The sequence below is a fragment of the Sphaerodactylus townsendi genome, linkage group LG10, assembly GCF_021028975.2.
Source record: "Sphaerodactylus townsendi isolate TG3544 linkage group LG10, MPM_Stown_v2.3, whole genome shotgun sequence".
Lineage (NCBI taxonomy): Eukaryota > Metazoa > Chordata > Lepidosauria > Squamata > Sphaerodactylidae > Sphaerodactylus > Sphaerodactylus townsendi.
Genome location: NC_059434.1, coordinates 22,140,809 through 22,168,715, shown reverse-complemented (window position 1 = coordinate 22,168,715; position 27,907 = coordinate 22,140,809). Strand labels below are relative to the sequence as shown.

General features: G+C 45.8%; 1 protein-coding gene across 2 annotated transcripts in view; it reads left to right on the top strand.

Annotated features, from left to right (window-relative positions):
• The first annotated feature begins 256 nt into the window (after window positions 1-256).
• The window catches only part of LOC125439678 (gamma-aminobutyric acid receptor subunit alpha-4-like), a 97,135-nt gene continuing 69,484 nt past the window's right edge, over window positions 257-27,907 (top strand). For both annotated transcript variants that reach the window (XM_048508795.1, XM_048508796.1), the window contains exons 1-2: window positions 257-647; window positions 919-1,037. In XM_048508795.1, the coding sequence (XP_048364752.1) occupies window positions 565-647; window positions 919-1,037 (202 nt within the window). In that variant the 5' untranslated portion in view covers window positions 257-564. The remainder of the gene's footprint in view (window positions 648-918; window positions 1,038-27,907) is intronic.

Here is a 27,907-nt window from a genome sequence, read left to right as displayed (position 1 = left end):
GGCGCAAACCTCCCTCTCCGGCAAACCGTTGGGGCGGAGACAGGCGAAGGGGAGAAGGAAGGGGCCGGAGGAAGAGGTGGGGTTTGCATGCCTGTTCCCACCCCCCACCCCCTCCCCCCTCCCCGGGCAACTGCAAAGAGGCAGCTCGGGAAACGGGGGACTCGGTGCGCCCCGGTGCCGCGCGTTTGGGTCCCCGGGAGCCCCGAGGATGTAGCGTCGTTCCCAGGAGAGTTTGGCTGGGGGATCGGGGCCCAACTCAAGCAGGCTCGCCCCCTCCCTCCCTCCCTCCCTCCCTCCCTCCCTCCCTCCCCTGCTCCCCCTCCTCTTTCCCGCTCGGCTCCCTCGCAGGCAAGGCAAAGGCGCGCGGGCTGCGGGGAGCGCGGGTGCGCCGGCGGCGGGTTCGCGTCCCTCCCTCTCCTCTCCTCCGCTCCACTCCTCCGTCCGCCCCCCGCGCTCTCCCCGCCCGCATTGCTCGCTCCGGCGGCGGCGGGGCGATCTCTGCTCCGGACCAGGCATTCGGGGACGGGGGATCGGGCGCCCAGGCTTGAAGTATGGCAAGCAAAGATGGTCTCTGCCAAGGAGCCAGCGAGCGCGATGCCTGCGGGGCTGTCCGTCACCCTCGTACACTTCCTGTGCCTGGCGACCTGGTGAGTAGGAGGGGACAGCCCCCCACCCCCAATTCAGCAGCCCCTTCTCTCCGGCCCCAATTCCCTCGCCCCCTTGACGAGCTGGGCAAGCGGGAAAGGTTGGGGGGGCCAGATCTGGGCCACCTGCATCTCTGCCCCCCTCCCCAAGTGGGGACTCTCTCGTCCCCGCGCCCCTGCCCCTCTCCGTGTCTCTTCTCTCCCTCCCATCTAATGCTGGTTTTTTTTTGGGGGGGGGGTGTTCTTTCCCCGCCACGCCTTTCCCGCCTGGCAGTCTCACGGCGCTCCCGGGACAGCTCAAAAAGGAGGAGAAATTGTGGCCCGAGAATTTCACGCGCATCCTGGACCGTCTCCTGGATGGTTATGACAACAGGCTGCGTCCCGGATTTGGGGGTACGGTTACTGTGCGCGGTCCCTGCTGTCTGTGGTCAGTCTGCCTGGGTGTCTTGTCTGTGGGGGGGAAAAAAACCCCAAATCGCCCTAGGTACGGCTTCTGTGCTTTTCGAAAAAAAAAAAAAACCCCACCCGAAGTCATGATGGTTTTCTTGTTGACAAATTATAGGCTTTTGGAAACCCCCCCTTCTTTTCTTCCATCTCTCCACAATTTGATCACTTTGAGGGGGAGGAGGGGAGGGACTAAAGGGGAGAGAGACTTAGATCTTGCTGCCCCCCCCCCAAGCAGGCTTGTGGTACCCAAATCTGACCCTGTTTTGTGCCTGAGTCGCCCCTTGGCTATAGGGCAAGAGCCAAGACCAGGACACTTTGGTCCTTGCCCAATAAAGCATTCCACCACATTCATCGAGGAGGAAGGGAGGAAGTTTGGCCACCTCTGTCAAACTTACACAGCCCTCCGCGATCCGACAGCCGCGACAGGACAGGTCCTGGGCCAGTTTCTGGACCCCTCTGATGCTGCCGCCTTCACCGAGAAAACGAAACGCCTGCCTGTGGTTTCCCATATCCCTGATCCGCGGGCCAGGTCCTCGATGCTGGGAGAGAACTTGGGAGTCGCTTGCCTGGATCCTGCCACGTTGGGGGCAGCTGCTGCTTGGCACGCTGTCAAAGGAGGAGTGCAGCTGCTGGCCCGGCTGCCTCTCTATTAAAAACACTCCCGCACACCCGGCTCTCCAGCAGTGACAAATGGGGGGGTGGGGAGGGTGGGGGCTGGAGAAAGCTGGGATTCTTGCACCTGCATCTGACTTGATCTTGGCAACGGCGTTCAGCTTCCAAAGCCCGTCTTTTGCAGAGTGGAGCAGCGGAAAAGAAGCCTCCAAGCTGCTTTTTAAAATAACAACATTCACCCTATCTATCTATCTATCTATCTATCTATCTATCTATCTATCTATCTATCTATCTATCTATCTATCTATCTATCTATCTATCTATCTATCTATCTATCTATCTATCTATCTATCTATCTATCTATCTATCTATCTATCTATCTATCTATCTATCTATCTATCTATCTATCTATCTATCTATCTATCTATCTATCTATCTATCTATCTATCTATCTATCTATCTATCTATCTATCTATCTATCTATCTATCTATCTATCTATCTATCTATCATCTCCCAGTTAACTTGGCCCTTCTGGTTACCTAATATCAGCCCAGCCCCCTGCCTCTCCTTATTCCCCCAACCCCAAATCAGTTGTCCATTCTTCAGATTTAGAGGGGACTGACATTTGGAGGCCGAAGTTTGTGTGAAGCCCAGGATTAATCTGTGGGGAAAGATATGGGGTGGAGGGAGGCTCTTTTGGGATGTCACTTAAGACCTGTGATGGTGCAGCAGGGTTAATACATCTCCGTCCCTTCCCCTACTTTCCGGATAAAGTTTTCAGATTTGGTTTGCAGCTGGTTCTTGTGGCTTGAAGTGGGTCTCTGTGAAAGTGTGGGATGAAGCCGGGAAGATGTTTCTGGGGCTACTTTGCAGCCAGGATTGAGTGAAGACTTTGCCTAGGCTTGTTCTGTGAAAACACTGTGCTCTTTTCCTTAAGTGCTTTCTTTAGGCATGTGATACACCTACGCCGGCTTCTGTGCCAGTAATTTCCATATATACTGGTACCCAGTGCAGGTATAAACCTAACGGAAAGCAATCTGGCTTATGTTAGATTTGTTTGCAGAAGCACGGGGCTTTCTTTGAGGGCCATTTAATAATGTGAAGTGTATATAAAGCTACTTTTATTCAAGTTTCACGGAGGATGAGTTCACCTTTTTATTTCTTTTGCTGCTCAACTTTCCTAACTCCTTCTGTCAGCTTCTTTCTGTGCGAGTGCGAAGATGTTGGTTTCTGATCAGAAACATGTTAGCTGGTCATATGTGTTTGAGGCATCATTAGCTTCTGGCGGTTCAGGGCTGTGAAGCTTTTGAGTTTAACAGGGCTCTAAGAGGCCGGGAAGAGTGGAAACCAAGCTGACTTTCCAGGTCAGGATCAGAAGACTTGTGCCATCAGGTCTAGGAACTCAAGGAAATGTTGAGCTTGTGGTTCTGAAACGACACTTCTCCCTATCCAATAGCAAACTGTCTTTGGAAATGACAGACAGTTCCAGAGTAGTTTTAAGGAGGAGGAGTCAAACATTCCATTGGGTGTGCCCAGTTGGTCTTGCCCTATGTATGGGACCAAACTGATTGCATCACAAAGTACTTTCCTCCCTTCAAACACCACGTTAGGGGCTGTGGCTCAGTGGCAGAGCCTCTGTTTGCACTCAGAAAGTCCCAGGTTCAATCTCTAGCATCTCTAGTTAAGAAAGGTCCAGTTGCAGGAGAGCCTCTTAGGCAGTACTAAACTTGGTGGAGTCAACTCAATTTGAGGCTGCTTCAAGTGTTCAACACAAGCTTGCTCACTGAACAGTGGTGGACCACCAGAACTTGACATCTTCTGTTTAAAGAGTAGTCTCTGTGTGAAGGTTAGTCAAGTCTCTGCAGAGCTATGGCAATCCAGTAGGGTTTTCAAGGCAAGAGACTATAAGAGGTGGATTGCCGTTGCCTTCCTTTGTAGAGCAACCTTGGCTTCCCTTGGTGGTCTTCGATCCACGTACTCGCTAGGACTGACCCTGTTTAGCTTCTGAGATCTGATGAGATCAGGCTATCCTGGACCATCCAGGTCAGGGGACAGAGTAGTCTACTCAACCCAAAAGTTAACTGTTTTCTGCTAATCTTTATTTTTTAAACTACATATCTTGAACCAGAAGTTTTTAGAGGGATGCACATTGGGGCACCATCTTCCAAATAAATATTAATACAATATTATTTATCTTAAATGGCTCAAAAATATTGGTGTTCTTCATAACTGTGGTCTCCTAATGGCTGAGAATAAGTTACCTAATGAATGAATCTTAAGATGCTTCTCAGCTTGGTCACTCCTCTGTCAGGAGGCATTGTCCAACTAATGCAGGGGTGTCCAACTCTGACACTTCAGATGTTCATGGACTACAATTCCCATCAGCCCCTGCTGTCATGGCCAATTGGGCTGATGGGAATTGTGGTCCATGAACATCTGAAGCGCCAGAGTTGGACACACCTGAACTAATGAAATTGGCCTCTGAAGGAAGTGGTCATGCCCATTTCCATCTTCCAGATGTCTTAATCAAATGAAAAATAGGTGTTTAGAGTTTGCAAAATGAAAAGAAATGGTCACACTTAGATTCCTTCAGAGGAGCTTTCATTTTTTAAAATTTGGTAGTGGGCTTCTGGCTCTGACCTGCATGGCCCAGGCTAGCTTGATCTTGTCAGATTTCAGAAGCTAAGCAGGGTTGGTCCTAGCTAGTACTTGGATGAGAGACCACCAAGCAATTCTGGGGTTGTGATATGGAGGCAGGCAATGACAAACCACCTCTTACCTTGAAAACTCTCCTTGGTCGCCATAAGTTGGCTGCAATTTGATGGCAATTTACACACAGTGTGCTTCTGTGGAAATACAGTACGAATGAAATCAATTCAACTTCCACATATCTGAACCTAAATTTTCCTTTTCGTGGATATCCAGTGTTGTGGAAGTTAATGTCAGTTGTTTGATCCTGAGGATCCTAACATGACCCAGTTAGTTGCAACACTGATGAACATTAAGTAAATATCTCAAATTCTACCTGGTCTGTTTAGGGGTGGGGGGGGGAAGCAAAACTGGGTCTTGATTTGACTCTCCAACATTCGATACGACTTGAAGAATGACCAGCCTACAGATAAATCATATCACTGAAAGATGTCTGCTGGGATAATCTGCTTGAAGGAATGTTGTTGCACCATAAATATTTGGCATAAGTCTAGAATGGAGCAGATGGGGAAGCTGAGCTTGAAAACACTTACTGGCACTCTCATAAGGGTTCACTGCAGCTCCCTGGGAGTTCAGGAATCCTGCTGCACATGTACAGTACCTTCTGAGACCTTCTTTGTGCCCCCACCACCAAAAGTACAGTGGGGCCAACACATAACAGATTTATCAGAGGTGGCACTAAGGTTGTAGTCAGGAAGGCTCATATGGCTCCCTCACTCCCGCTGTTTAAGAGGTGAATTAAGACCATCTTGCCTTGGCAAGCTTTGGGCTTGATTAAAAAGTGTGTACAATATGAAACTGATATATTGTGGCCTGCAGTTATTCTAGGAGATCAATTTTGCCACTAGTAATTTTGGGAAGCTGATTTTATTGCACATTTTATCCATCTGTGTAGATCCTTCAAGAATAAATCAGATGAAAATGTGGGATATAAATGTTTCAATATAGAAGCAAGCCAAAGGTAATTGTTGGGTAATGCCCTGTTGTTTCCTCTTGTGTGTAAACTTAACAGCAAACTTGCTGTGTGACCTCTAGATCAGGTGGATTGGAAAATTAAGGCTCATAAAATGGGATTTCATGTATTTTTTTCATATGTGGAAATGTTGGAGAAGTGAGAGAAAGCACAAGAAACAAAGGCTTATTCCGCACATGCAGAATAATGCACTTTCAAACTGCTTTCAGTGAAGCTGTGCGGAATGGTAAAATCCACTTGCAAACAGTTGTGAAAGTGGTTTGAAAACACATTATTTTGCGTATGTGGAAAGGGCCAAAGGCTTTTATGCAACTTGAAGGGTTATTTATTTAATGTATTTATAATCCTCCCTTTTGGGAAAAAAAGTTGCCCAAGATGGTTTCCAATAAAACAGGGTTGAATGCAAGATCAATTTTTATCAGTGGAGGGAGGGATGTTTACCAGTTTCTTCCTCTCTCTCAGACTCTCAAGGGGCATTTTTGTCACTTAGGAATAGCATTTCAGGATGCTGATGGAGTTCACTGAATTTCTTCAGGGCAGGGAGGAAGGAAAATTCAGTTTTGTTGACCTGAAGCTCTTTCCATTAGGGAACTAAATTTTGGATCCAACTCTACTGAACACAGTAAGAAAGCAATATAAAGAAAAGCAGAACATAGCATAGAAAGTGCGACACATTGCTGAGACATTAAACAGTATAAAAGCATAAAAAGCAACCCATGTAAAATAACATAATTAAAAACCTAAAAACTTCAGGAAACCAGAGTCAACTCAAAATAAATGTTAAAAGCCAGAACAAAGTAAGTGTGGACTCTGGACTGTGTTTTTGTTTCCTTCTATAGCAGTGGTTCTCAACCTTCCTAATGTCGCGGCCCTTTAATACAGTTCCTCATGTTGTGGTGTCTCCCAACCCTAACATTTATCCATTTTACAGATGGAGAGAGTCTTAGGTGACCCCTGTGAAAGGGTCGTTCGACCCCCAAGGTTGAGAACCGCTGTTCTAAAGCAATCTCTTTCTCCCAAGTTTAAAGCTTATAAAAGATAGAATGAGCACCACAGTTAGATTTTTGGAGGTAGTAACTCGCTCTGTGTTGCTTTTTATAGCAAAGGTACTTTTCAACTGAACTGGAAAGAATGCTTTTTACCATTTAATTGTGTCATTGTGAATGTTGGCTTCTTTGACCTACCTCAGAGTAATAGCAGTTGACTAATCATTAAAACAGTTACCATCCAAATCAAGTATTTTTTTCTCTCTCTAGTTTTGTTTGCTAATAAATATTTATGGCTAAACTGACTCATTTTTTTAGAAAGTGGGTCATTCATCAGTGGATACATAGTAAACAAATGCCAGAAAGGACCGTGAGATTCACTAGAAAAAAAAGTTAATGTTAAAGTTGTGTTGCGTGTTGACAAGCAAGAGCATATTTAATATGGGAGCTGATTCGCCATCCACAGTGAAACTAGCTCCTACCAGTGGTGGCGAAACTTTGGCACTCCAGATGTTATGGACTACAATTCCCATCAGCCCCTTCCAGCATGGCCAATTGGCCATGCTGGGAAAACTGATAATAACATCTGGAGTATAAAAAGAACCATCTCATGATCTCTAAAATTCCACAGAAGCTTGTCAGGTGAATCTAACTTCTGACGAGTTACCTGTGCATCTGCAGGGATTTTGTTAAATGTCGAACCTGTTTTCCCATCGACATTTCCTTGACAATCCCAGCTTTCATTTCAAAACAATTCACTTTAGTCCTAAAATGGGGTAAGCCTTTCATTCCACCCCCAGAAGGCTTTCAACATAGCTGAAAGTTTTAAAAACAGCAGTGCAATAAAAATTACAATAAAAATCAAACATTGTAGAGGAAGAAAAAACCCACAAATCTTGTGTTCTTAAAACAGTAGAAATCCAGAATGTCTTTCCCAATCCACTAAAATTCCTCTAGAACCAGGGAGCATTCATTGAAAATGCTGGGGGGAAGAATTAGGACTAATAAAAGGAAACACTTCTTCACGCAACGTGTGATTGGTGTTTGGAATATGCTGCCACAGGAGGTGGTGATGGCCACTAACCTGGATAGCTTTAAAAAGGGCTTGGACAGATTTATGGAGGAGAAGTCGATCTATGGCTACCAATCTTGATCCTCCTTGATCTCTGATTGCAAATGCCTCAACAGACCAGGTGTTCGGGAGCAGCAGCAGCAGCAGCAGGCCATTGCTTTCACATCCTGCACGTGAGCTCCCAAAGGCACCTGGTGGGCCACTGCGAGTAGCAGAGTGCTGGACTAGATGGACTCTGGTCTGATCCAGCAGGCTAGTTCTTATGTTCTTATGTAAAATGTCAGAGTGAGCTGATCAGACAGACTCCCCAGGGTAAATTCCACAGGCTGAATGGCACAGTGGCTTTCATTGTATAGCCTTTGCCCAAACTTTTGACGAGGGAGCTGACAAGCAGTGCTAAGAGGGAAAAAAACATAGTAAAAGAAGAGGAGCCATCCTCACATTCTTCCTTGGATCTAATAACAATAGTGGATAAGACTTACAGCCCAATGAGACTTACAGCCCAATCTACAACTTGGTGGCAGCCAGGAACAGTATTGCTGACATGCTGCCCTGCCACCTCCAGAGGGCTTTCCAGAGGTGAAGGGAGGGAGAAAACAGCAAACCCCAACCTCTGGAAAGCCCTCCATTGGGGCCAGTGAACTTACACCACCCAAAACGGTGTCATAAGTCCAGGACCGGGGCTGCAGTGCATCTGGCTGCAAACCTCAGCTGCCCCCTCCCCATGCCAGCATTTATTTTGTATGCCAACCCAGCCCCGCTACAGCCTGAACATCCAGATTTTGTGACAACAGGCCCGAGGGGTGCTCGGCTGCCCACATATCACCAGCACATTTGCCCCTTGTACTGGTGGGGGGGGGGGCACCCATGCCTGTGAAAGGCTTCACTGGCTACACAGGTAGGTCTGCCCCCACCCCCAAGATTGGGCTGCCCATATAACAGTACTTCCTAATAATACTACTCAGCATAGTAATACTCTGTAATAATACTGAGCACAATAATACCCCATTATAATAATACTGACCATTTATATCATGCTCTCAAGTGTTCAGAATACAGAGTACATGATCTTGTGATCTCTAGAACAGTTATGCATGGTTTCTGTTACCCTCAATTTACAGATAGTATGCACTGAGAGTACCTTGGTTAAGGCAAGTTTGTGGCCGAAGCAAGATTTGCATAGGCCGCAGTGGTGGCGAACCTTTGGCACTCCAGATGTTATGGACTACAATTCCCATCAGCCCCTGCCAGCATGGCCAATTGACCATGCTGGTAGGGGCTGATGGGAATTGTCGTCCATAACGTCTGGAGTGCCAAAGGTTCGCCACCACGGACATAGGGGGACCTCTGGATTCATAGCGTCAAACTTTTTTTGCCACTGTGCTGTATCAGCCTTCTTAGATTATTAAAAAGATACTGCCTCAAAGGACTGGAAAACGTTTGTTGTGTGACGAACTTTCCCTCTTTTCTGTAGCTCTCATAGCCATGAATCTCCCAGTCGAAAACTTGTTGCTCATAGGTAGGACCTCCTGATTCCTTCCAGAACATTTCAGTTTTGCCTTTAAAGCGGAAGTTGTATGGTGCCGATAACACCGCTTAAAGAACAGTTTAGGAGTTTTCGCATTGTTAAACACAGTCCGCACCATCCAGCCAGTGTTTAGCTTAGATACACTCTGTTGATTTCAGTGGGAGAGAGTTAAATGTGTACTGATTTTTTTAATCACTGGGATCTAAACTTTGGTGGACTGTGGCCATTTGTGCATGAACTACATACCCCATGGGTGTTTGCTTCACAGTGGGGTTTTCCTGGTTTTTTTTGCAGGGATTCTCCCCGTGAGGTGTCCCTAGTCGAGCAAATCTACCATTTTGCCTGTCTGCCACTTCATGTTGGCCCTTTCTGCATGGGCCATATACAGTGTCCCAAGGATGGCAAAAACGCCATCCCTGGGAGACTGTTCGTACAGGACACGTTGCTGCTTCGCAGCAGCACTGTCATGGCTTTCCCTGGGCAGTGAGAAAAACAGCATGTTCCCGCTGGCGCAGTGCAAACCGCACCGCCGGGAAGACGCTGTTTTCCCCATTGGCTCCACTCACCATCTTGTGCAGCGTCCCTCTGCAGAGACCTGCCCATGCTGCCCTCTGACCTCTGGAGGTCGCAGGGCAGCATGGGCGGGTCCCTGAAGTCCTCCAGAGTGATGCTGGATGGGACGGTGAGTGGAGGGGGGTGATCTTTCCGGGTGAGGGGGAAGTGCCGGCCATTCGCACGCTAGTGTGCGAATGGCCCCTGAGCCTCCGCCGGCATAAATTATGCCGGTGGAGGCTCGGCTCCACGCGTGTGTGGAAAGGGCCGTTGTTTCTGTGCAACCTCCATTGGGGGGGGTTGCCTGCTGCCTCCCCCCGCCCCCACTGCCATTATTTGTTTAGGATTAGTTTGCCAGACCATGTCAATTTCTTGTCGATTTCACTGTGTCTGTTGCTCCTCTGATAGACCTTCTGATCCTTTTGAAATGGTGGCCAAAAGAGTGGGAGGAACTGCTGAGATATGGGTGGGAGAAGGCAGGGAGGAGGAAGAAAACCTGAAGAAAGCTAAATGCATGTTGATCTCCTTTGTTTTCCCTGTGAAGGAAGAGGAAAAGTCACACTTTCAGAGCTTTCAGAAACTGTGGGGATTATCTGATCTGAAGGTAGAGTAACTGCTAAAGAGGAGGCAACATGTGTGTAACCAAATATCAAACCCAAAGGGAATGTATACTCAATGTGAAGCAGACTACAAGTGTGTAAATGGCCTGTGCCTCCTTCAAGTTATGGATCAAATTAACTAGTTTTATTTTTATAAATAATTATGCAATAGGGGTGTTGTGTGGTTTCCGGTCTGTATGGCCGTGTTCTAGTAGCATTTTCTCCTGACGTTTCACCTGCATCTGTGGCTGGCATCTTCAGAGATGCAGGCGAAACGTCTGGCATCTGCCACAGATGCAGGCGAAACGTCAGGACAAAATGCTACTAGAACACGGCCATACAGACCGGAAACCGCACAACTCTCCAGTGATTCCAGTGGTGAAAGCCTTTGACAATAAATTATGCAATACTTTGCCTTCTGGGTTAAGACTTTTTTTGTTTTTGACAAACCATCATGGACATGAGGGTGCCAAGCAAAGTCATAAGTTCTTGCTGAAATTTTCCTCCGGTGCAATTTTGTTCTTGTCAGTAATTAGTGATGGAGTTTTCCTGGAGAGGGAAAGCAGAAAATACTGTTGGCTTTCTGATGATTTCCTAACGACGGGCTCCATCCAGATAAAAAGAAAGTAAATTCTCTTTGGCTTTAGTAGAAGTTGGACCAGGTTTACTATAGATTTGGAATCGTTAGCTTAGCTTTGATCAGCACTCTTCTTTATACGTTGAAGGGTAGATTTTAGATGGTCAGTGGGGTGTGCGCTGAGCTGGCTGGAATAAAAATCACATAGAAACACAGAGCTGGAAGGGACTTCAAGCGTTATGCAGTCCAGACTCCTTCACAATGCAGGAAATTCACAGTGGCTTTCCTTCCCCATCACTCCCTCAGGGACCCCTGCTGCATACCCAGAGGAAGGCAAAAACCATAAGGATCCCTTGCCAATCTGGCCTGGAGGAAATTTCCTTCCTGGCTCAAAAATGGCAGTCGGCATGACCTTTTGCCTGTACAAAAAAGGCCACAAAAGCTGGGCACTCTGTCGTTCCTTCCTGCCATCTCTCATGATCTAAGTCCACAGAATCAGCATTGCTGTCAAATGGCCATGTAGCCTCTGCTCAAAAATCTCCAAAGAAGAGAGCCCACTACCTCCTGCAAAAGCCTGGTGCACTGAGGAACTGCACTGCCAGGAAGTTTTCCCTAAAGTTTATGTTCTTATGCACCGTGACTTTTGCAGACACCTGGAGGCTGGAAACTCTAGTTTCTATAAATATGAACTATGATTTATGAAAGTATATTTTGACTGGCTGCTAGATTTGTTTTTCCTTTTTCCCCTTTTGTCTTTTCTGCTTCCCATTTGAATGGCCTGAGATTATGATTTTTCATTCTATGCTGCTCAGAATTTCCTAGCACAAATGGAAAAGAAGAACCGGATGTGAGAAACAAAAGTTTAAAAGTACCAAAAGTGTGTGCGATTGCCATTTGATCAAGTGGAGTTGAGAGACAGAGACAGGGTTGGTGGTAAAAGACAATACTGATCTGGTGAATTTGGGGCACTGATGGAGTATTTCTTTCTGCATTTTGGTTCACATTGTTCAAATGAACCTTAGTCGCTATCCTAGGTAGAAAAAGACTCCATCTGATGTGTTGCAAAATTTATTGTTACAGTCAGAAGTACCTGAATTCACTGATTTATTGGTGGGGAGAAGCACAATTTTATAGGGATTACATGCACAGATTTCTTGATTGGGCCTTTGGAAACTTTTTGAACTCACTCAACTAACATATGAAGCCACCCTCTCTCAACAGTTGATATTCAATGGAGGTTCTGGCTTACATTGTTCCTCAGAAATAATCCTTGAATGTAAATATCAGCAGTATCTACATGAAGTTGCTTTATACTGAATTGGACTCTTGGTCCATCACGGTGAGTAGTGTCTGCACCAACTGGTAGCAACTCTCCAGTGCCTCAGACTGGCAATGTCTTTCATGTTATACTCAGAAAAAACATGTTAGGAGGACTGTATATTCCTCTGCCACAGAAATCAACATGCTGGACCTTCTTTGTTGCAGAATGCTCCACCGGGGTCCTAGTGCCTACCAGCAGTGGCGTAGCTCCAAGGGGATGGGGAAGTGCGTGACCCACCGGGAGCGCGTGAGGGTGTGGTGGAGGCATTCCAGGATATTCTGGGGTGGGGCAGAGGTGGATGGGAGTCTGACAGGGCACAGGGCACACCCCGGGCACATTTCTCCCTCGCTCCCCCTGCCTACCAGTTTGCAAAAGGCAAGTATTGGTGATAGTCGTTCAATGAGCTATAAATGCTCTTGTATCCAAATACCATGTTCAGTAATGGTTTTGACAAAGGCAGCTTGTAAAAATGAATAATTCCCATATTGGTTTGGGACTTTATTTTAATGTGGAAGCATACAATTTTCTCGACTGCTGAACCTCAACTGACAGTACTAATGTCTTTATTTGAGACAGAGTATATTTACCACCTGGTCTTTTTAGCTGGAGATGCCAGTTATCAAACCTGGAACCCTCAGCCTGCCAAGCAGCTAAGCCATAGCTCCTCAAGGCATCTTAGTGTTGAATTCTGATTTGAGCCTTGTCCTTTAGACTGAGAAGGGGCTGTGTTACAGTCAACAACGTTAACTATAAGTGAACGTTCCCATTGGTTTAAGAATTGACAGCGATCATCTGCCATTACAAATAACTTTATCTTGGGTTAACACTGCAGAGTCAATATCCTCCTTTTCCACCCTGTCTAATGATTGCGGGGATCCACCACCACCAAGAATTAAATGAATGGGTAGCCTGAATGTCACGTTCACCAGCTTGCCAACTGGAGAATAGAGGCTGCCTATATGATTATCTTGTTTTACTATCAAAGTTCTCCAGCCTACAGCAAAGGCAATCCAGTCTCGTAAGGAGGTGCATACTCATGCTTGGTTTGAAACCAACTGCCTTTCTTCTAAAACTCAACTTTGAGCCATCTTCAGCAAGTACTGTCGCAGTAGGAACAAGGGGGCTTTCCCCACTTACCATTTGCTCCGTGCTACTCCGGGAAAGTAGCACGGGGTCCAGCGGCGCTCCCCACTTGCAAGGGCGGCAGAGTGCGGGGCAGTGGGAAACGCAACCCCGCGGCATAAATCACTCGTGCCGGGAGCGCGCTGGGAGTAGCATGCCGCAAATGGTAAGTGGGGAAAGCCCCCTTGTGAACATCTATTTTGCCCAGAGACAATAATTTCAAGTCAGGATGTTAGAGAGGGGGGGAAAGCATCAAATAAAAAGCTAGAACAACATGATAGAGGTTGCTAGGTTAGGAAATAACAGACGGTTTTGAGACTTCAGTTCTCCGGATTTGGGCAACACAAGCCACAAGACGCTATGCTTAACATCGCTGCAGACCTGGACAAGACATATTGTTGAAGGCTTTCATGGCCGGAATCACTGGGGTGCTGTGTGGTTTCCGGGCTGCATGGCCGTGTTCTAGCAGCATTCTCTCCTGATGTTTCGCCTGCATCTGTGGCTGGTATTAGATCCTCTGAAGATGCCAGCCACAGATGCAGGCAAAACATCAGGAGATAATGCTGCTAAAACATGGACATACAGCCCAGAAACCACACAGCACCCTGGACAAAATATTTTGCTGATCAGTTTTGCAGGTCCAGACAGTTCCTCGTTAGGCTACTCAGACCTTATTCCATCCGACATCCCCGAATGGCACTGCTGAGCCAGAGAAACATTAACTACAACGTTCTCATTTTATAAGACAGCATTATTATTTTTGGCATCCATGACCCTCTAGTCCTTCATTGTTAGTGAAGGGTCAGATCTCAGTTTCTTTAGGTAGAGAATATATTTATACTCAGTTTTTGTTCAATTATGTACATTTTATACAGTCTGTCAAGATGGATGTAGAAAGCAACCCAAAGCAGGGAGAGAATTGAACTAACGCCTGTTTTTTCTTCATGGAACATTCATCTAGGTGTGATACAAGGAGGAAAAACATGGCATTACTGGACATTTGTGAAATTGCATTAGATCTTGTGAGAGAATCCAACTCCTGTTGGTATAGAACTTAAAATTAAGTTTAAACATAAAACGGGGGGGGGGGGGGAAGAAAATTCAGAGTTTTTAGAATCAAAAATGGATTGAGTAATTCAGATCATACAGCCATGATTGCACAAGGACCAGAAAGGAATTAACTATGAAGCCATTTCATGGCTCATTAGCTATGGTGTTTCAATCCAGAGGCTTTTCTTTATTTAGAGAACATTTTTAAATCTTTCAAATATGCCCCTCACACAAACACTGGCTTTCAAACAAACAACTTTATTGCATTTTGTATTCCATTTCTGAGCTTTTCCGTTGCACAACTATGGATGGGTTACCAGAGCTATCAAATACCACAACTGTGACATTTATAGTTTGACCACATACTTTCTGGGAAATCATCTGAACCTTGAATCTCTGCTTCAGATATCAACTCAGCCACAATCCTGTGAGGCAGATCTCCCTCTCAAGGGCCGATTATGCACAAGGTGTCTGTCATGCTGCAGGGGCGAATGTCCATCGGGGCAAAATTTCTTGTATTTTCCCGAGCCTCAATTTCAATTTTTCCCATGGCAAGCAACACCACTTTACATGCAACTTTAATTTTTTTCGCCGGCAGAGTGGGGGAGATTTGCCAGTGAGCACACCTTTGCCCCAACACCTTAATTCCGCCCACCACCAGCCTATCTAGCTTCATCCCTCTCACTCCCTCACACTGCTGTACATGTCTCCTCCTTCCTCCTTCCTGTTGTGACTGACTCCTTCCTGCTCCCTGCTTATTCTGCCAGATCACTTTTCGGCTGCCTGTTTACTGACCCTGAACTCTCCTCCTCCTGCTGACTTCTGTGTGCTGGGACAAATGAGGCACAGAACAGTATGCATATAACAAAGCACAGAAAAGTGATGACTGGGAATTAGGAGAGCATCCCAAAAGGCAGATCGTGTTGGTGCCCCACCATTACTGCCCCCGTTCCTTCCCACCAGAGAATGGAAACAGTGGGCGGGCAGTGGGCAAGGAATCTTTTCAGATTAATTATTTCAATGTTGGTTATTTATTAATTTGTAATGTTGATATGTTGATATACCAATATAAAAAGATAATCATTGTAAAAATGATGCTTTTTGTGCATTTTCAAACTGGATTTTTGTGTCCACTCTTCCCCTTCCCATCCAAAAAGTACCAACATGATTGTAAGGGGACCTCTCCAGTGCTGTTGGATAAGCACTTGCTTTGCAGCCTCCCCCCAAACTTTGGTGAAAGGGTTTGAATCATCGGCTCATTCCGCACATGCAGAATAATGCACTTTCAAACTGCTTTCAGTGCTCTTTGAAGCTGTGCGGAATAGCAAAACCCACTTGCAAACAGTTGTGAAAGTGGTTTGAAAACGCATTATTTTGCGTGTGTGGAAGGGGCCATCAGGTTTGAACCTTCAGCCCTTGGTGAAGGGGTTTGAATCATACATTGATTTGAAAAGACCTTGGCATCCAAGGAAATCAAGAGCACAGGAATTAGAATGTACCTGGAGTTTTCATAACCAAACACCTGTAATTATCCTGCAGCATATGCAAACATCTTACGAATAATAGCTACAGAACCCAACATATGTTTAATAACAGTAATAAATCTGATAATTATTGCTTACATATCCTATTTCAGGTGGTGAAAATTCTTTACACACAATCATAACAATCCTGGAAGACTGGGTCAGTATTATTATCCCCTCAACAGAAAGAGCACTCGTCCCTAAAATCTCCAAGCGATATACGTTGCATAATCCATTTGAATTATTATAACCACTGGACTAGTAAAGTGAGGGGTCTTTTCAATTGGGGGGGATGTTTGATCATATCCAATGGGAACACACATGCAACACCCAGCCCAGGGTAAAGGGTAATGCCCGCCCTGCAGCAGACAGGGCAAGAAGCATGTGGAAACAGGCCAATGGGTAACAACAGCAAACATGCCCCGAAAAAAGGCTGTCTGGTGAATGCTACTTCTGATAGTGGTAAGCTCCCATGCATAATGTGCCATGAACTCTGTTCTCAGGTTTGAGTGAATGCATGTACAATTTGAGAAGGATCCACTCAGCAGCGGTCGTGGTAACAGCAGAAGCAGTTGAGGAAAAGAAAACACAGGAACCCAGGCGTTGTTCACTTCAAAGAACAGAAGGGTTTTATTCCTTGTTTCCAAAAGCACAAAACAGTCTGACAGAGTGCAGCGCAGCAACTGGATAACCAAAGCACGCATAGACCAAACTGTTCTGTGCATATACATAGAGACATACAACCAATCAGGGAGCAGTGATGCAATCACACTAGATGTGCTTGGTCATGGTTGCATCACCCACTGAAACTAGGTGAAAGGTGGAGGATTGCATCAGCCAAGCTGTCAAGTAGATTTTGGTGATCTAACTGTCAAGTCCTAACACCCCTTCCCAAAACTACTATGACAGCACCTTTATTACTTTCAGCTATTCTAACATTGTCTGATGCTTATTCTGTGACACAGCTTTAGTAAACACATCAGCAACATTTCGCTCTGTCTCAACATAGGCAAGTTGAATAGTTCCATTCTGTACTAGCTCTCTAACATTCTGGTACTTTACTCCTATGTACTTAGTTCTTGTCTTCATGTTTGCAGTCTCTGCTAATGCGATGCAGGTCTGTGAATCATCAAACATGATTATAGGCTTCTTTATGGATTCACCTAACTCAGTTAGCAGTGTCTCAACCCAAAGTAGTTCTGAACATGTTTCAGACAATGCGCAGAACTCAGCCTCAGAAGTGGACAGGCTGATTGTGGTCTGTTTTCTAGAACACCAGGTGATAGCTACATCACCATACTGAATGACAAAACCAGTACAGGATTTCCTGTCACCACAGTCTGCAAATGAACTATCTGCAATAGCACGCAACTCTGTGCTTTGCGTGGACTGGATCAGTAAACCATGATCAGCAGTTCCTTTTAAGTACCTAACCACACGTTTAACACCCTCCCAATCATGTTTGCTGGGCTTGCCAGCTTTTCTGCTTAGTGCACTAACAGCAAACGCTATATCTGGGCGTGTCCAGTTAGATATATGTAGGAGACTACCTACAACAGATTTATACAGTTCAGGATTGTTGAACTCCTCACTTTCACTAACTTTCTGAAAGTCTAGGGACATTGGTGTTGTGGCAACCCTTGCCTTTGACAATCTAGTCTTGCGCACCAACTCATTTATTTTGTTCTTCTGACTTAGGAGATAACCTTGCTTTGGTGTAGATATGACATCAATACCCAAGTAATGTTTGATAAAACCTAAGTCCTTTAGAACATACATGTCACTGAGTTGTTTGTACAATTTGTCAAATTGTTGTGTAGATCTTGCACACACACATATATCATCAACATAAAGAAGAATGACCTCTTGATTCTTTTTAGTTCCCCTGATGTATAAGCATGCATCAGCAACAGACTTCTTAAACCCCAGTTTAAGCAATGTACTGTTCAGTTCATCATACCAGTTAGCACCAGCTTGTTTTAAACCATACAAAGAACGATGCAAAAGATAAACAGTATTTGGGTCTGCTTCTTCATACCCTGGTGCAGGCTTCAGATAAATTGCTTCCTTCAATTTAGCATTTAAAAAAGCACACTGGAAGTCATAATGCTTCACCATAAAGCCTTTCTTACTAGCTAATGCAAGCATAGCTCTCAAAGACTCAGGTCGTGCTGTGGGAGAATAGGTCTGGTCATAATTCAGCAAACGGTCTTGTACAAACCCCTGGGCGACAAGCCTTGCTTTATACCTTTGAGTACCATTTGGCAACTCTTTCCTCCGAAACACCCACTTTGACCCAATTGCCTCCTCTCCTTCTGGCAAAACAGTCTTGGTAAACACCTGTTGTTGCACTAAGGTTTTATACTCCTCAGCCATAGCTTCACGCCAGAGCTCTATTTCAGCTGGCGGTAGCTTTAACATCTCTTTATAGGAGCTTGGCTCTGATACCTGTGCTTGACAAACATAGACGTTTTGAGAAAACCCATACCTGTCAGGAGGTATCCCTTTTGTAGACCTATCAGAGGTACGAGGCACTTTAATTTGTTTCTCATCTTCTTCACTACTGCTAGTGTCACTGTCTTGCAGCCCTTCCCCCTTCTCAGCTTTCTTCCTTGGACGTTTGCCACTACTGGAAGCAGTTGGTTGACCTTGAGCTGCTACAGGCTGCTGCCTGGCAGTTCTGTTAACCCCTTCATGCTGAGTGAAAGGTAGCAAAACCTCTGTGTTAGCATGGGTAGTTTCCCATCCTGCATGCTTTTCAAAGTTTGCACTTCGAGAGATCACAACCTTTCCATAGGAATGTGCAAAACGAAAACCTTTTGTCTCAGATTCATAACCAAGAAACCTCAATCTCACCCACCTCTGATCCCCCTTCCGCCTTTGGGCGTCAGGTACCAGCACATTGGCATAACTGCCAAAGATATGCAAATGATCCAGAGATGGATCTTTCTGGTATAGCAAAAAATAAGGAGTCTGGTTCACACTAGAAGACCATACTCTGTTGGTCAAGTATGTGGCAGTGTTCACAGCCTCAGCCCAGAAATGTTCAGGCATGTTGGCATCCAGAAGCAAACAACGTTTTATAGTATGTAGAACCCCAAATTTCCTCTCAGCAACCCCGTTCTCAAAAGGAGAGAAAGGGTTGGTCTTTCTGTGACGTATGCCTTTCTTTCTCAACCAGTTCTGGAACCCAGAACCCAGGAACTCACCTCCTCTGTCCGTTTGGAGGCAAGCCACTTTATGTGAAAACTGTCTTTCCACCATTGCCACCCACTCTTTAAACCTTGGGTAGAAAGCCTCAGCTTTGGATTTCAGGAAAAAGACTATAGGTGAGCCTGCTATGATCATCCACCAAAACCATGTGGTACTTTGCATGCCCCTGGCTGGGTTGAAATGGTCCAGAAAGGTCTGCATGAATTAAACCAAATGGCCTATCTGACTGTCTGGTGCTTTTCCTTGTAGAAGGAAATGCCTTACTACACACAGTACAATCAAGATAATTAGGACAGGACTTGGCTTTCAAACCACACAACCTGGACATGTTTCCTAGCACTTTGAAACTGGCATGTCCCCAACACCGCGGTGCATATAATGAATACAGTCATCATGCATAGGTTTGTTAACTGCATTAGCCATGCTTTATCCTACATCATTGTTATTTAGCTGATAAAAGGTTATTCTGCAGTATACCCGTGGCACAGACTCTCCCTTGTTTCTTAATAGAGTAGGTCTGCCCACTAAATTCCACCACATAACCCTCAGCTGTCAATCTTACAGCAGCTTAACAAACAAAATTCAAGTGAAGGCACAAAATATACATTACTCAGAGAGAGACCATTTAGAGCAGGAACAAATGTTGATCCTTGTAGTTGCACCTTTGCTCTTGGTGCCATCAGCTAAACAAGCGTGGTCAATAACAGGTTGGCGCACGTGAGATTCAAGTGGGGAGACTTTCCTTATTCACTATATGCTCAGAACAAGCAGAGTCAATGAGCCATGGTGAGGTTGAGTCCCTTCTCCTTGCTTGTTACCAGGAAAGTAGATGCTTGTGATTCCTGTCTGTTAGCCCTCGCTTTCCAAGGTGGCTTGTTCTTCCTCTACTCGCCACTTTTGCATTTTGTACAGGCAGTACCAAAATGGCCAGGATTCCCCTAGCGAAAACATTTTTTCACAGCACAGGAAGTAGGGACGGCAGAATCAGCAGGAAAATCCCTCTCGCGATGATTTCTCAACCCGTGCTCTCAGGCTGGTCGTCCCTCTGCTTCTGGTGGTCTAGCAGCTTGGCAGTGACGTAATCCAAAGTCAGGCGTAGACTCGGCGACGCTCTGGAAACTGCATACCAGCTGGGTCCAGCTGCTATCCAGCGGCCGAAAGCAACAGATGAAGCTTTGTGGGAGTCTTCCAGGCTGTAAAGCCTCCATCAGCGAGCTGTGCAAACGGCGATTCACGCATCACCAGCTTCGGATGCTCCAAGTACAGATCCTCCACGACAAGTTTGAAGGATTGTAAAGTTGTCTTGTGGGGAGGACCTTAGCGCCCCAGCCGACTCAAGCTGATAGATGCCTTTCAAAGCCGCCCACGCCTTGGCTGCAGTCTCAGCTTCTGCGCGAATATAAACCAACCGTGGGTTTTCCACTGCTAAGCACAATGGGGCGCATGCTTTTTTTCATCTGCATACGTAATAGCTCCAGCAACTGTAGGGGCCACTGGAGGGGTAGAGATAACATTCCACAGGTCCTCGCAGATGAGATAGCTCTGCATCTTCTGGCTCCAAACCACATAGTTATGCTCATTCGGCCTCTCGAACTAGCAACCCGGACATTGTGGAAGCCATGGCAATAGCTGGAATCACACAGCACGCAGTACACTCACTGTTACTCACGAGTAGCACGTAGGAGCTGGGTCCATAACCTGAGAAGGATCCACTCAGCAGCGGTCGTGGTAACAGCAGAAGTAGTAAGGGAAAAGAAAACACAGGAACTCAGGCGTTGTTCTCGTTAAAGAACAGAAGGGTTTTATTCGCCTTGTTTCCAAAAGCACAGAAACAGTCACGACAGAGTGCACGAAGCGCGGCAACTGGATAACCAAAGCACGCATAGACCAAACTGTTCTGTGCATATACATAGAGACATACAACCAATCAGGGAGCAGTGATGCAATCACACTAGATGTGCTTGGTCATGGTTGCATCACCCACTGAAACTAGGTGAAAGGTGGAGGATTGCATCAGCCAAGCTGTCAAGTAGATTTTGGTGATCTAACTGTCAAGTCCTAACACAATTCACATATGGTATACTCTTGATTTTTCCTCATACATACCGGTAAGTCAAACAATTCCCAAGTTACACTCAATATTCACTGTATGATTCAAACCCCATATTTATCCCCAGTTTCATTTGCAGAGTGAAGACACATTGGCTCCAGCCCTTTTCTCAAGTTACAGTGAATGCACCATGTACGACATTTCTTTATGCACATGTTGAGTAGTCTCAAGTTAAATTCAGTGTGTGTCCAGCTGAATGGGTGATTGAGTCTATATATTTACCCAGGTGCTGGTCCCCAGTTTCATTTGAAGAGTGAATACACACTCACTCTTTTCTTATAAACAGATACACATGCATATATGAAAGATGTACATGCATTCACTGTAACTTGGGAACAGCGCTGAATTTTTACGAACAGGTATATGTTTGCACATGCGGGTTGTATGTTTGTTCATTGTAACATGTGAACAGGGCTATGGTGTTGTCCTAGTTAGAGTTATACCCTTCTAAGTCCATTACAGTCAATGAACACAGAAGAGTGCAACTCTGTTTAGGACTGTTAGGTTAGCCTTCCTCTTTCTTTTGAGGAGATAATAATACTGACCTAGTCTTCCAGGATTGTTATGATTGTTCGTAAAGCATTTTCACCTCCTGAAATAGGATATGTAAGCAATAATTATCAGATTTATTACTGTTATTAAACATATAATGGGTTCTACAGCTATTATTTGTAAGATGTTTGCATATGCTGCAGGATAATTACAGGTGTTTGGTTATGAAAACTCCAGGTACATTCTAGTTCCTGTGCTCTTGATTTCTTTGGATGCTGATGTCTTTTCAAATATAAAATATGGTTTATTTAAGTCACAATCACAAGTGCTGTCAGCTCAGACTTGAAGTTACTCTGTCCTCCTGCATCTATAGTCCTGGCAAGACTTACAATTATGCTTTCTCTTTGAGATTTGCAAGTTTGTCAGTAGTAGCCATCCTGACCGGGATTGGCCAAGTTAGCCTGATGATATCATCATCATCATCATCATCATCATCATCATCATCATCATCATCATCATCATCATCATCATCATCATCATCATCATCATCATCATCATCATCATGAGTTGGATTTATATCCCCCCTTTCTCTCCTGTAAGGAGATTCAAAGGGGCTTACAAACTCCTTTCCCTTCCCCCCTCACAACAAACACTCTGTGAGGTAGGTGGGGCTGAGAGAGCTCAGAAGAACTGTGACTAGCCCAAGGTCACCCAGGCTAATCTGAATTCCCCAGATAAGCCTCCACCGCTCAAGTGGCAGAGTGGGGAATCAAACCTGGTTCCTCCAGATTAGAGTACACCTGCTCTTAACCACTATGCCACTGCTGCTCCCAGAAGCTAAGCAAGGTTGGTCCTGGTTTAATACTTGGCATGGGAGACCACCAAGAAATACCAGGATTGTTATGTAGAGGAAGATAATGCCTTGACAATCCTACCAGGTTGTCATAAGTCAGCTGCGATTTGATGGCACCTTTATACATACATGTCTGGCTTGGATCGTCAGGCAGTGGTGTCAGGTTATGGCAGGAAGCTGTGCCTAGTCTGAGTCTGTGAAACAATTTCAGCATCAGAAGTCTGGTCGAAAGGTTCCGAGTGCACAGAAACACAGTGTCCAAGGAAGTGTTGCAGCAGTCACATGATTTGGTGCGTGCAGGCCAGTATACACTGTGAGCCTGCTGGATATAGCGACTTCCAGCATGTTAGGCTTCATCCTGAGAAGACTCTACTCCTCCCTGCTACAGAAGGTGTCTTCTCTGAGCTAGCAGACCTGCACTTTTCAGTTTAATGTCCAGCTGTTCCTAACGTCTCTGCCTTTGTTGACACAAGGGCTCAGGGGAGCCAGGTGCTGGAGTCTCTGCAGCTGGAGCAGGGCTGGAAGCTTCTGCAGGCACTTCTGGCTCTGAGTCTTGACCTGCCTGTTGATCATCCTGTAAAGCCTGCAGGGTGCTCATTGGTTTGCAACCTGATGTAGGCTTAGTGGACCCTGCTCATCCCCTGAGGACTCATCATTCTCCAGGAGATGGTCCACACGGGCAGTGATTCCCAAAGTGGGCGCCACCGCCCCCTGGATTGCCAGGTGCTTTCGCAGCGATCCAGGGGAGTGCCATTGATGGCCCTGAAGTAAGTGTTCATGATAATACATATATCTTTCTGTTTAATTGCTATTAAAATTAAAAAAATAATTTCTAGGGGGCGCTAAGTAATATTTTTTCTGGAAAGGGGGCAGTAGGCCAAATAAGTTTGGGAACCACTGGTCCACAGCAACACACAAGTAGTAACCAGATGCTTGTTTTAATCTTTGACATGCTATATTGCATGGGGATGTTTGGAGACTCATTTTGTCAGAAAGAATACTAACACAACTTGTTGGAATAGAAATCGGCCGCAGCCCAAAATTTATTTAACACATAACCAAGAAACCTTGAAGCTGGGCGAGCATACCAGAGCACATCCTGGCCCCCAGGTAGCAAACCGCTGAACCTGGTTATAGGGCAGCCCAAGCTGACCCCTTAGGCCCTTCGGACAGAACCCCTGTCCGGCACATCCCCCGAGGGAACGGAACAGGAAGTTACTAGGTGCCACAAGGACGCAAACCCAATTTGTGACACCCCTCCCTGCCGGGCAGCGAGCTCTCAGCGCAGCCCCCAGGCTTGGCTTTCGAGAGCTCTATCGCCACCACGGACCTCATAAGGAGGCCCCCGAGGTGGGAAGGTCCGGCATGCAAGCTTCTGCCTTCCCCAAATAGGATGTGCTCTTATGCCCTACCGCCCAGTGAACTGCGACAAACATAACAATATGAACAACCCCTCAAAAAACCCCTTCCAATTGGGACGGGGAGGGAGGGCCTTAAAACGATCTGGCCTTGAAAGAGGCCCAACCCCCGCCGACGCAGCCTTTTAAGGCTGCCAGAGGCCCCTGTCACGTGCCGGCACCCGGCCACGTGACCGCCTCATCCGGCCGGCGGGAGGAGGTAGAAGCCTCCAATCGTCCCTCCCCCCTTGCAACGGCGCCTCCAGGCTGAAGCCTGGGGCGCGATTTAATGGCTATTAGTGCAATGCAGCAGCGGCGTTTCACTGCTCCCACTGATCACCAGAGTTTGTTCAGTCTGTGGGCGGTGGAGGCACTGCAACGATGCTTGCGTCTACATAGGCAAGGAGGCCTATAATTTCTAATTCTAGTGGGGAAGCTATGATGGTTTGTTGTAGGAGAGACAGCAACAAAAAAGGAGTCTTATCGCTCCTTAGTGGCTAACAGAATTTTTGTAGCATAAGCCTTCGTGAGCTAGAGCCTTCGAGGTAAGCTTTCGCTAATTTTCCCTCTGAAGGATTTGTGACAAAAAGGAGAATCACATCATTAAAAACCCACCTTAATACCTACAGGTGAACTGATGTTCTTAGCAGCTAGGCTATATTAGCCAGTCAAGTACAGTCTGCTGGCTCTAGGGTTGACAGAAAGACATGAAAGATGTGGATTCAAACTGCTTGGAGACAGAGGTTCCTATTTAGCTTCCTTGAAGGCCTAATTTAAACCCAATCGGAAAAAAAACCTGCTTGTGCAACTTTGCATGTGCCTAGGGTCTTCTCTCAATTGGGCTGCTAACAGTGCAAAGAGTTTACAAGCCAACGTCTCCCAGACTGTGGATCTCTGGCATGCTAATTAGACATGCATAGCTACTTTGCAAGGGTAGCAGCACAATTTCCATGAAGTAAATTAGATAGGTAAATTAGAGAACAAGTTCTTGACGATGTCACATCAGGCCTCAGTCACTGAAGAACTTGTCACTGTTGCTATGGAGACATGGTTAAGAATTATCCTTTGCTTGGCTGTATTGTACCACCGTAGCCTGGCACTGAGATGGAGGGAGGGAAGATATATAGATAAGTTAGAGTGGTAACTTTTAAAATTCTATTTTATTGTTGTAGCTGAAGTCCTGTGCCACAGATTGGGTGATGGTGGAGAAAGTGACATTTCGGCGTGTGGAGGGAGGCCTATACCAGTGATGGCGAACCTTTTCGAGACCGAGTACCCAAACTGCAACCCAAAACCCATTTATTTATTGCAAAGTGCCAACATGGCAATTTAACCTGAATACTGAGGTTTTAGTTTAGGGAAAACGGTTGGCTCTGAGGCACACGTTACTCGGGAGTAAGCTTGGTGGTAGTCGGTGGCTTTGCTTTGAAGCAACCGTGCAACACTTCGAACGGGTGAATCACGACCCTAGGAGGGTTTGCTCAGAAGCAAGCCCCCCCCCACGAAAAACTCTGTGCGCGCGTGCCCACAGAGAGAGCTCTGAGTGCCACCTCTGGCACCCGTGCCATAGGTTCGCCACCACTGGCCTATACCATACTAGCACAGTGAGGAAAATGCACTGCTTTCTATAGCAGTCCATAATAAAGTGCTAGTGAAGCGTCATTCCCTAGTCCCCCAGAGGAAAACATTTGCCGCAAGGAAGATGTAGGATCATTTGAGCTCAGCATCATCCATCCAGACCTGTGGTTCAGAAAGTTTTATTTTAAGCTGGGCCAAAAGGGCAGTTCTGGGTTAGAGCACTTAGTGACCAAGAAGCACAGTTCAAGTCATATCTCAAGAACAAGTTTCTAAGGTAACTGGTGCCTCAGAGCTTGTTCAAGATGTGTAAGTTAAGGTCTGTGTTGGAGGCTATGCTAGGTTTGCTAGGCCAAGCCTGGCAACTGTTGGGGTATCTGTTGGGAGCAGAGACATGGGGCATATGTAACGTTGCTATGTCATTTCCAGGTAAAATCATAGAGTTTCCAGCAATTCCTAGAGCTCTACCATGTAAATTCTAGATTTTCCCTAGAAATGTCATAGTGCTGTCGGTGATGTTGCTGTTTATTTTACTTTTCTTCTGCTGCCAGCCAGAGCAGAGGTGGGTCAAGATGGCTGCCAGCAGGAGGCTTCCCACCGTAGCAGGAGACCCGGTGGTCTGAAGCTGTGCAGTAGATCACTTGGCAATGTTTATTAAAGTTGGTTTTCGTGAACAAGTGTCTTGTAGATGAGATGGACAGGCAACTTCCTACCATTGATCTTCATTCCCAGCAGGGCAGTGGGAGAAGATTGGGGTGGGGGAAGGGATGGCAATCCACACTACCACAAATGCCACTTCTTGCTGCATAGCTGGAATGACACCACCATGTTTACTGATACTCTGAGATTTGCTCAAAACTCAGTTACACAGCTGGAAGTGATACTGTGACATTGTGGGATGCCTTAGGGTAAATTCAATCTCTGTCAGCCTACACAGTTCAAAACATTCCTCTGATAAATCAGTTCTAAGCAGATCTGTTCAGAATCTCACTTGAATCTGATCAATTGAAGTTAATCCCAGGAAGTTGTTTTTCTTTTTGGTTTGCACTGTAAATCTTTTTCCCCCTTTCCATTTGCGAAGTTTGAAGATTTTCCTCAGGGCTGACTTTTAAAATTTATGCTACCCTACATAAAGCCATGGAAAAGGATGGCAATAATTCCACTGGTAGCAATAATTTTACTAATTTATCATATTTGAAATATGATTATCTAATATATTAAACGATTAGAAACAGAACAAAAATATAATATAATTTTTTAAAATGCCAAGTTCTTATTATAATGTCTTAGTACCCAGTCAGTAAGTAGAAGCTGGGAACTGACTGGGAACTCAGTCTCTCTGACTGAGTCACTGAACAGAATACAGCCTGCATAGTTTACCATGAACCTTTGCAAGGAAAAGGAGAAGAGACTGTAAAATATGAAACTAAAATGTTAGGAAAAGTGCCTGAAATTTCCCCGAGGGGACCCGTTTAACACCACTTGCAAATTTTTCAAATGTAAGGAAGATTTTTTTAAGCTAGAGCAAGAACATGCTGATTTTCCAATACGGATGCTGAAAATAGCCCTTAACATTCCTAATGTAGGCCCTTTCCCCACTTCCCTTAAGCCCTGCGCTACTCGAGGAGAGTAGCGCGGGGTCCCTCAGCACTCCCCACTGAGAGGGGTGGCAACAGCGCAGCCGCCCCGAAGCTGCTGCTGTCGCGCCCCTCAGCGCGCGGCGTCCCAGACGCTCTTCTGAACGGCGCAGCTTTTGATCTACTCCCCGCACAGAGCTGGCCTTGAGGGTCGTGGGGACGCTTCTACGCTAAGATACGGGATGCCGCGCGCTGAGAGCAGCGCGGGGCATAGGTGGGATGGAAGCGAGTGGGGAAAGGCCCGTAGATGCTAGAGTTTGGGACTGAAGCAAAACTGTATCCCATAGTAGCCAAGAGCATGAGCTGTGAGCGGTGAGCTGTGATTCATATTGCAGCACATTTATAAACTCACCCTTGGAAAAGGCCCGAGAGAATAATTGTTAGTAGCAGATGAATGCAATTATGTCCCATGGGACATTTTGAATTTATTTTTTTTCAACTAAATTGAGGAAGGGGCATTTTGAGTGAGGGGTTTATGGTGGAAAGGAATGTTTTTCCTTTCAGTTTGTTCCTCCCCTCCTCCAGACCACTTTCTCTCTCCAGATGCATCTTCTACTGGAAAAAGAGTCTGTATCAGAGTACCAGGCCCCTATAGAGGAAGGGAGTTCTCCCATGCCCAGTTCCCATTTCTTGCTGCAGCTCAGAGCTGTGGAGGACTGTGAAAAATATCCATCATGGCATGACAGCACTTTTGGGGACAACCCAAAAATGAAATTAGTCCTCTCTAGGAATTGTGCGAACTCTGTGGTTTTAGTGATTCTTAGAGAGGTGTGACATCACTAATGCCCCTGCCCTCTTGGCAAGCTAGGACCATGTGGGACGACGACAGTTTGAGGAATGAGATGTTTTAGAAAAACAACTAGTGGGGACAAATTTAACCCCACAACTCCTGTGGTCAAAATTACTTCCTTCCA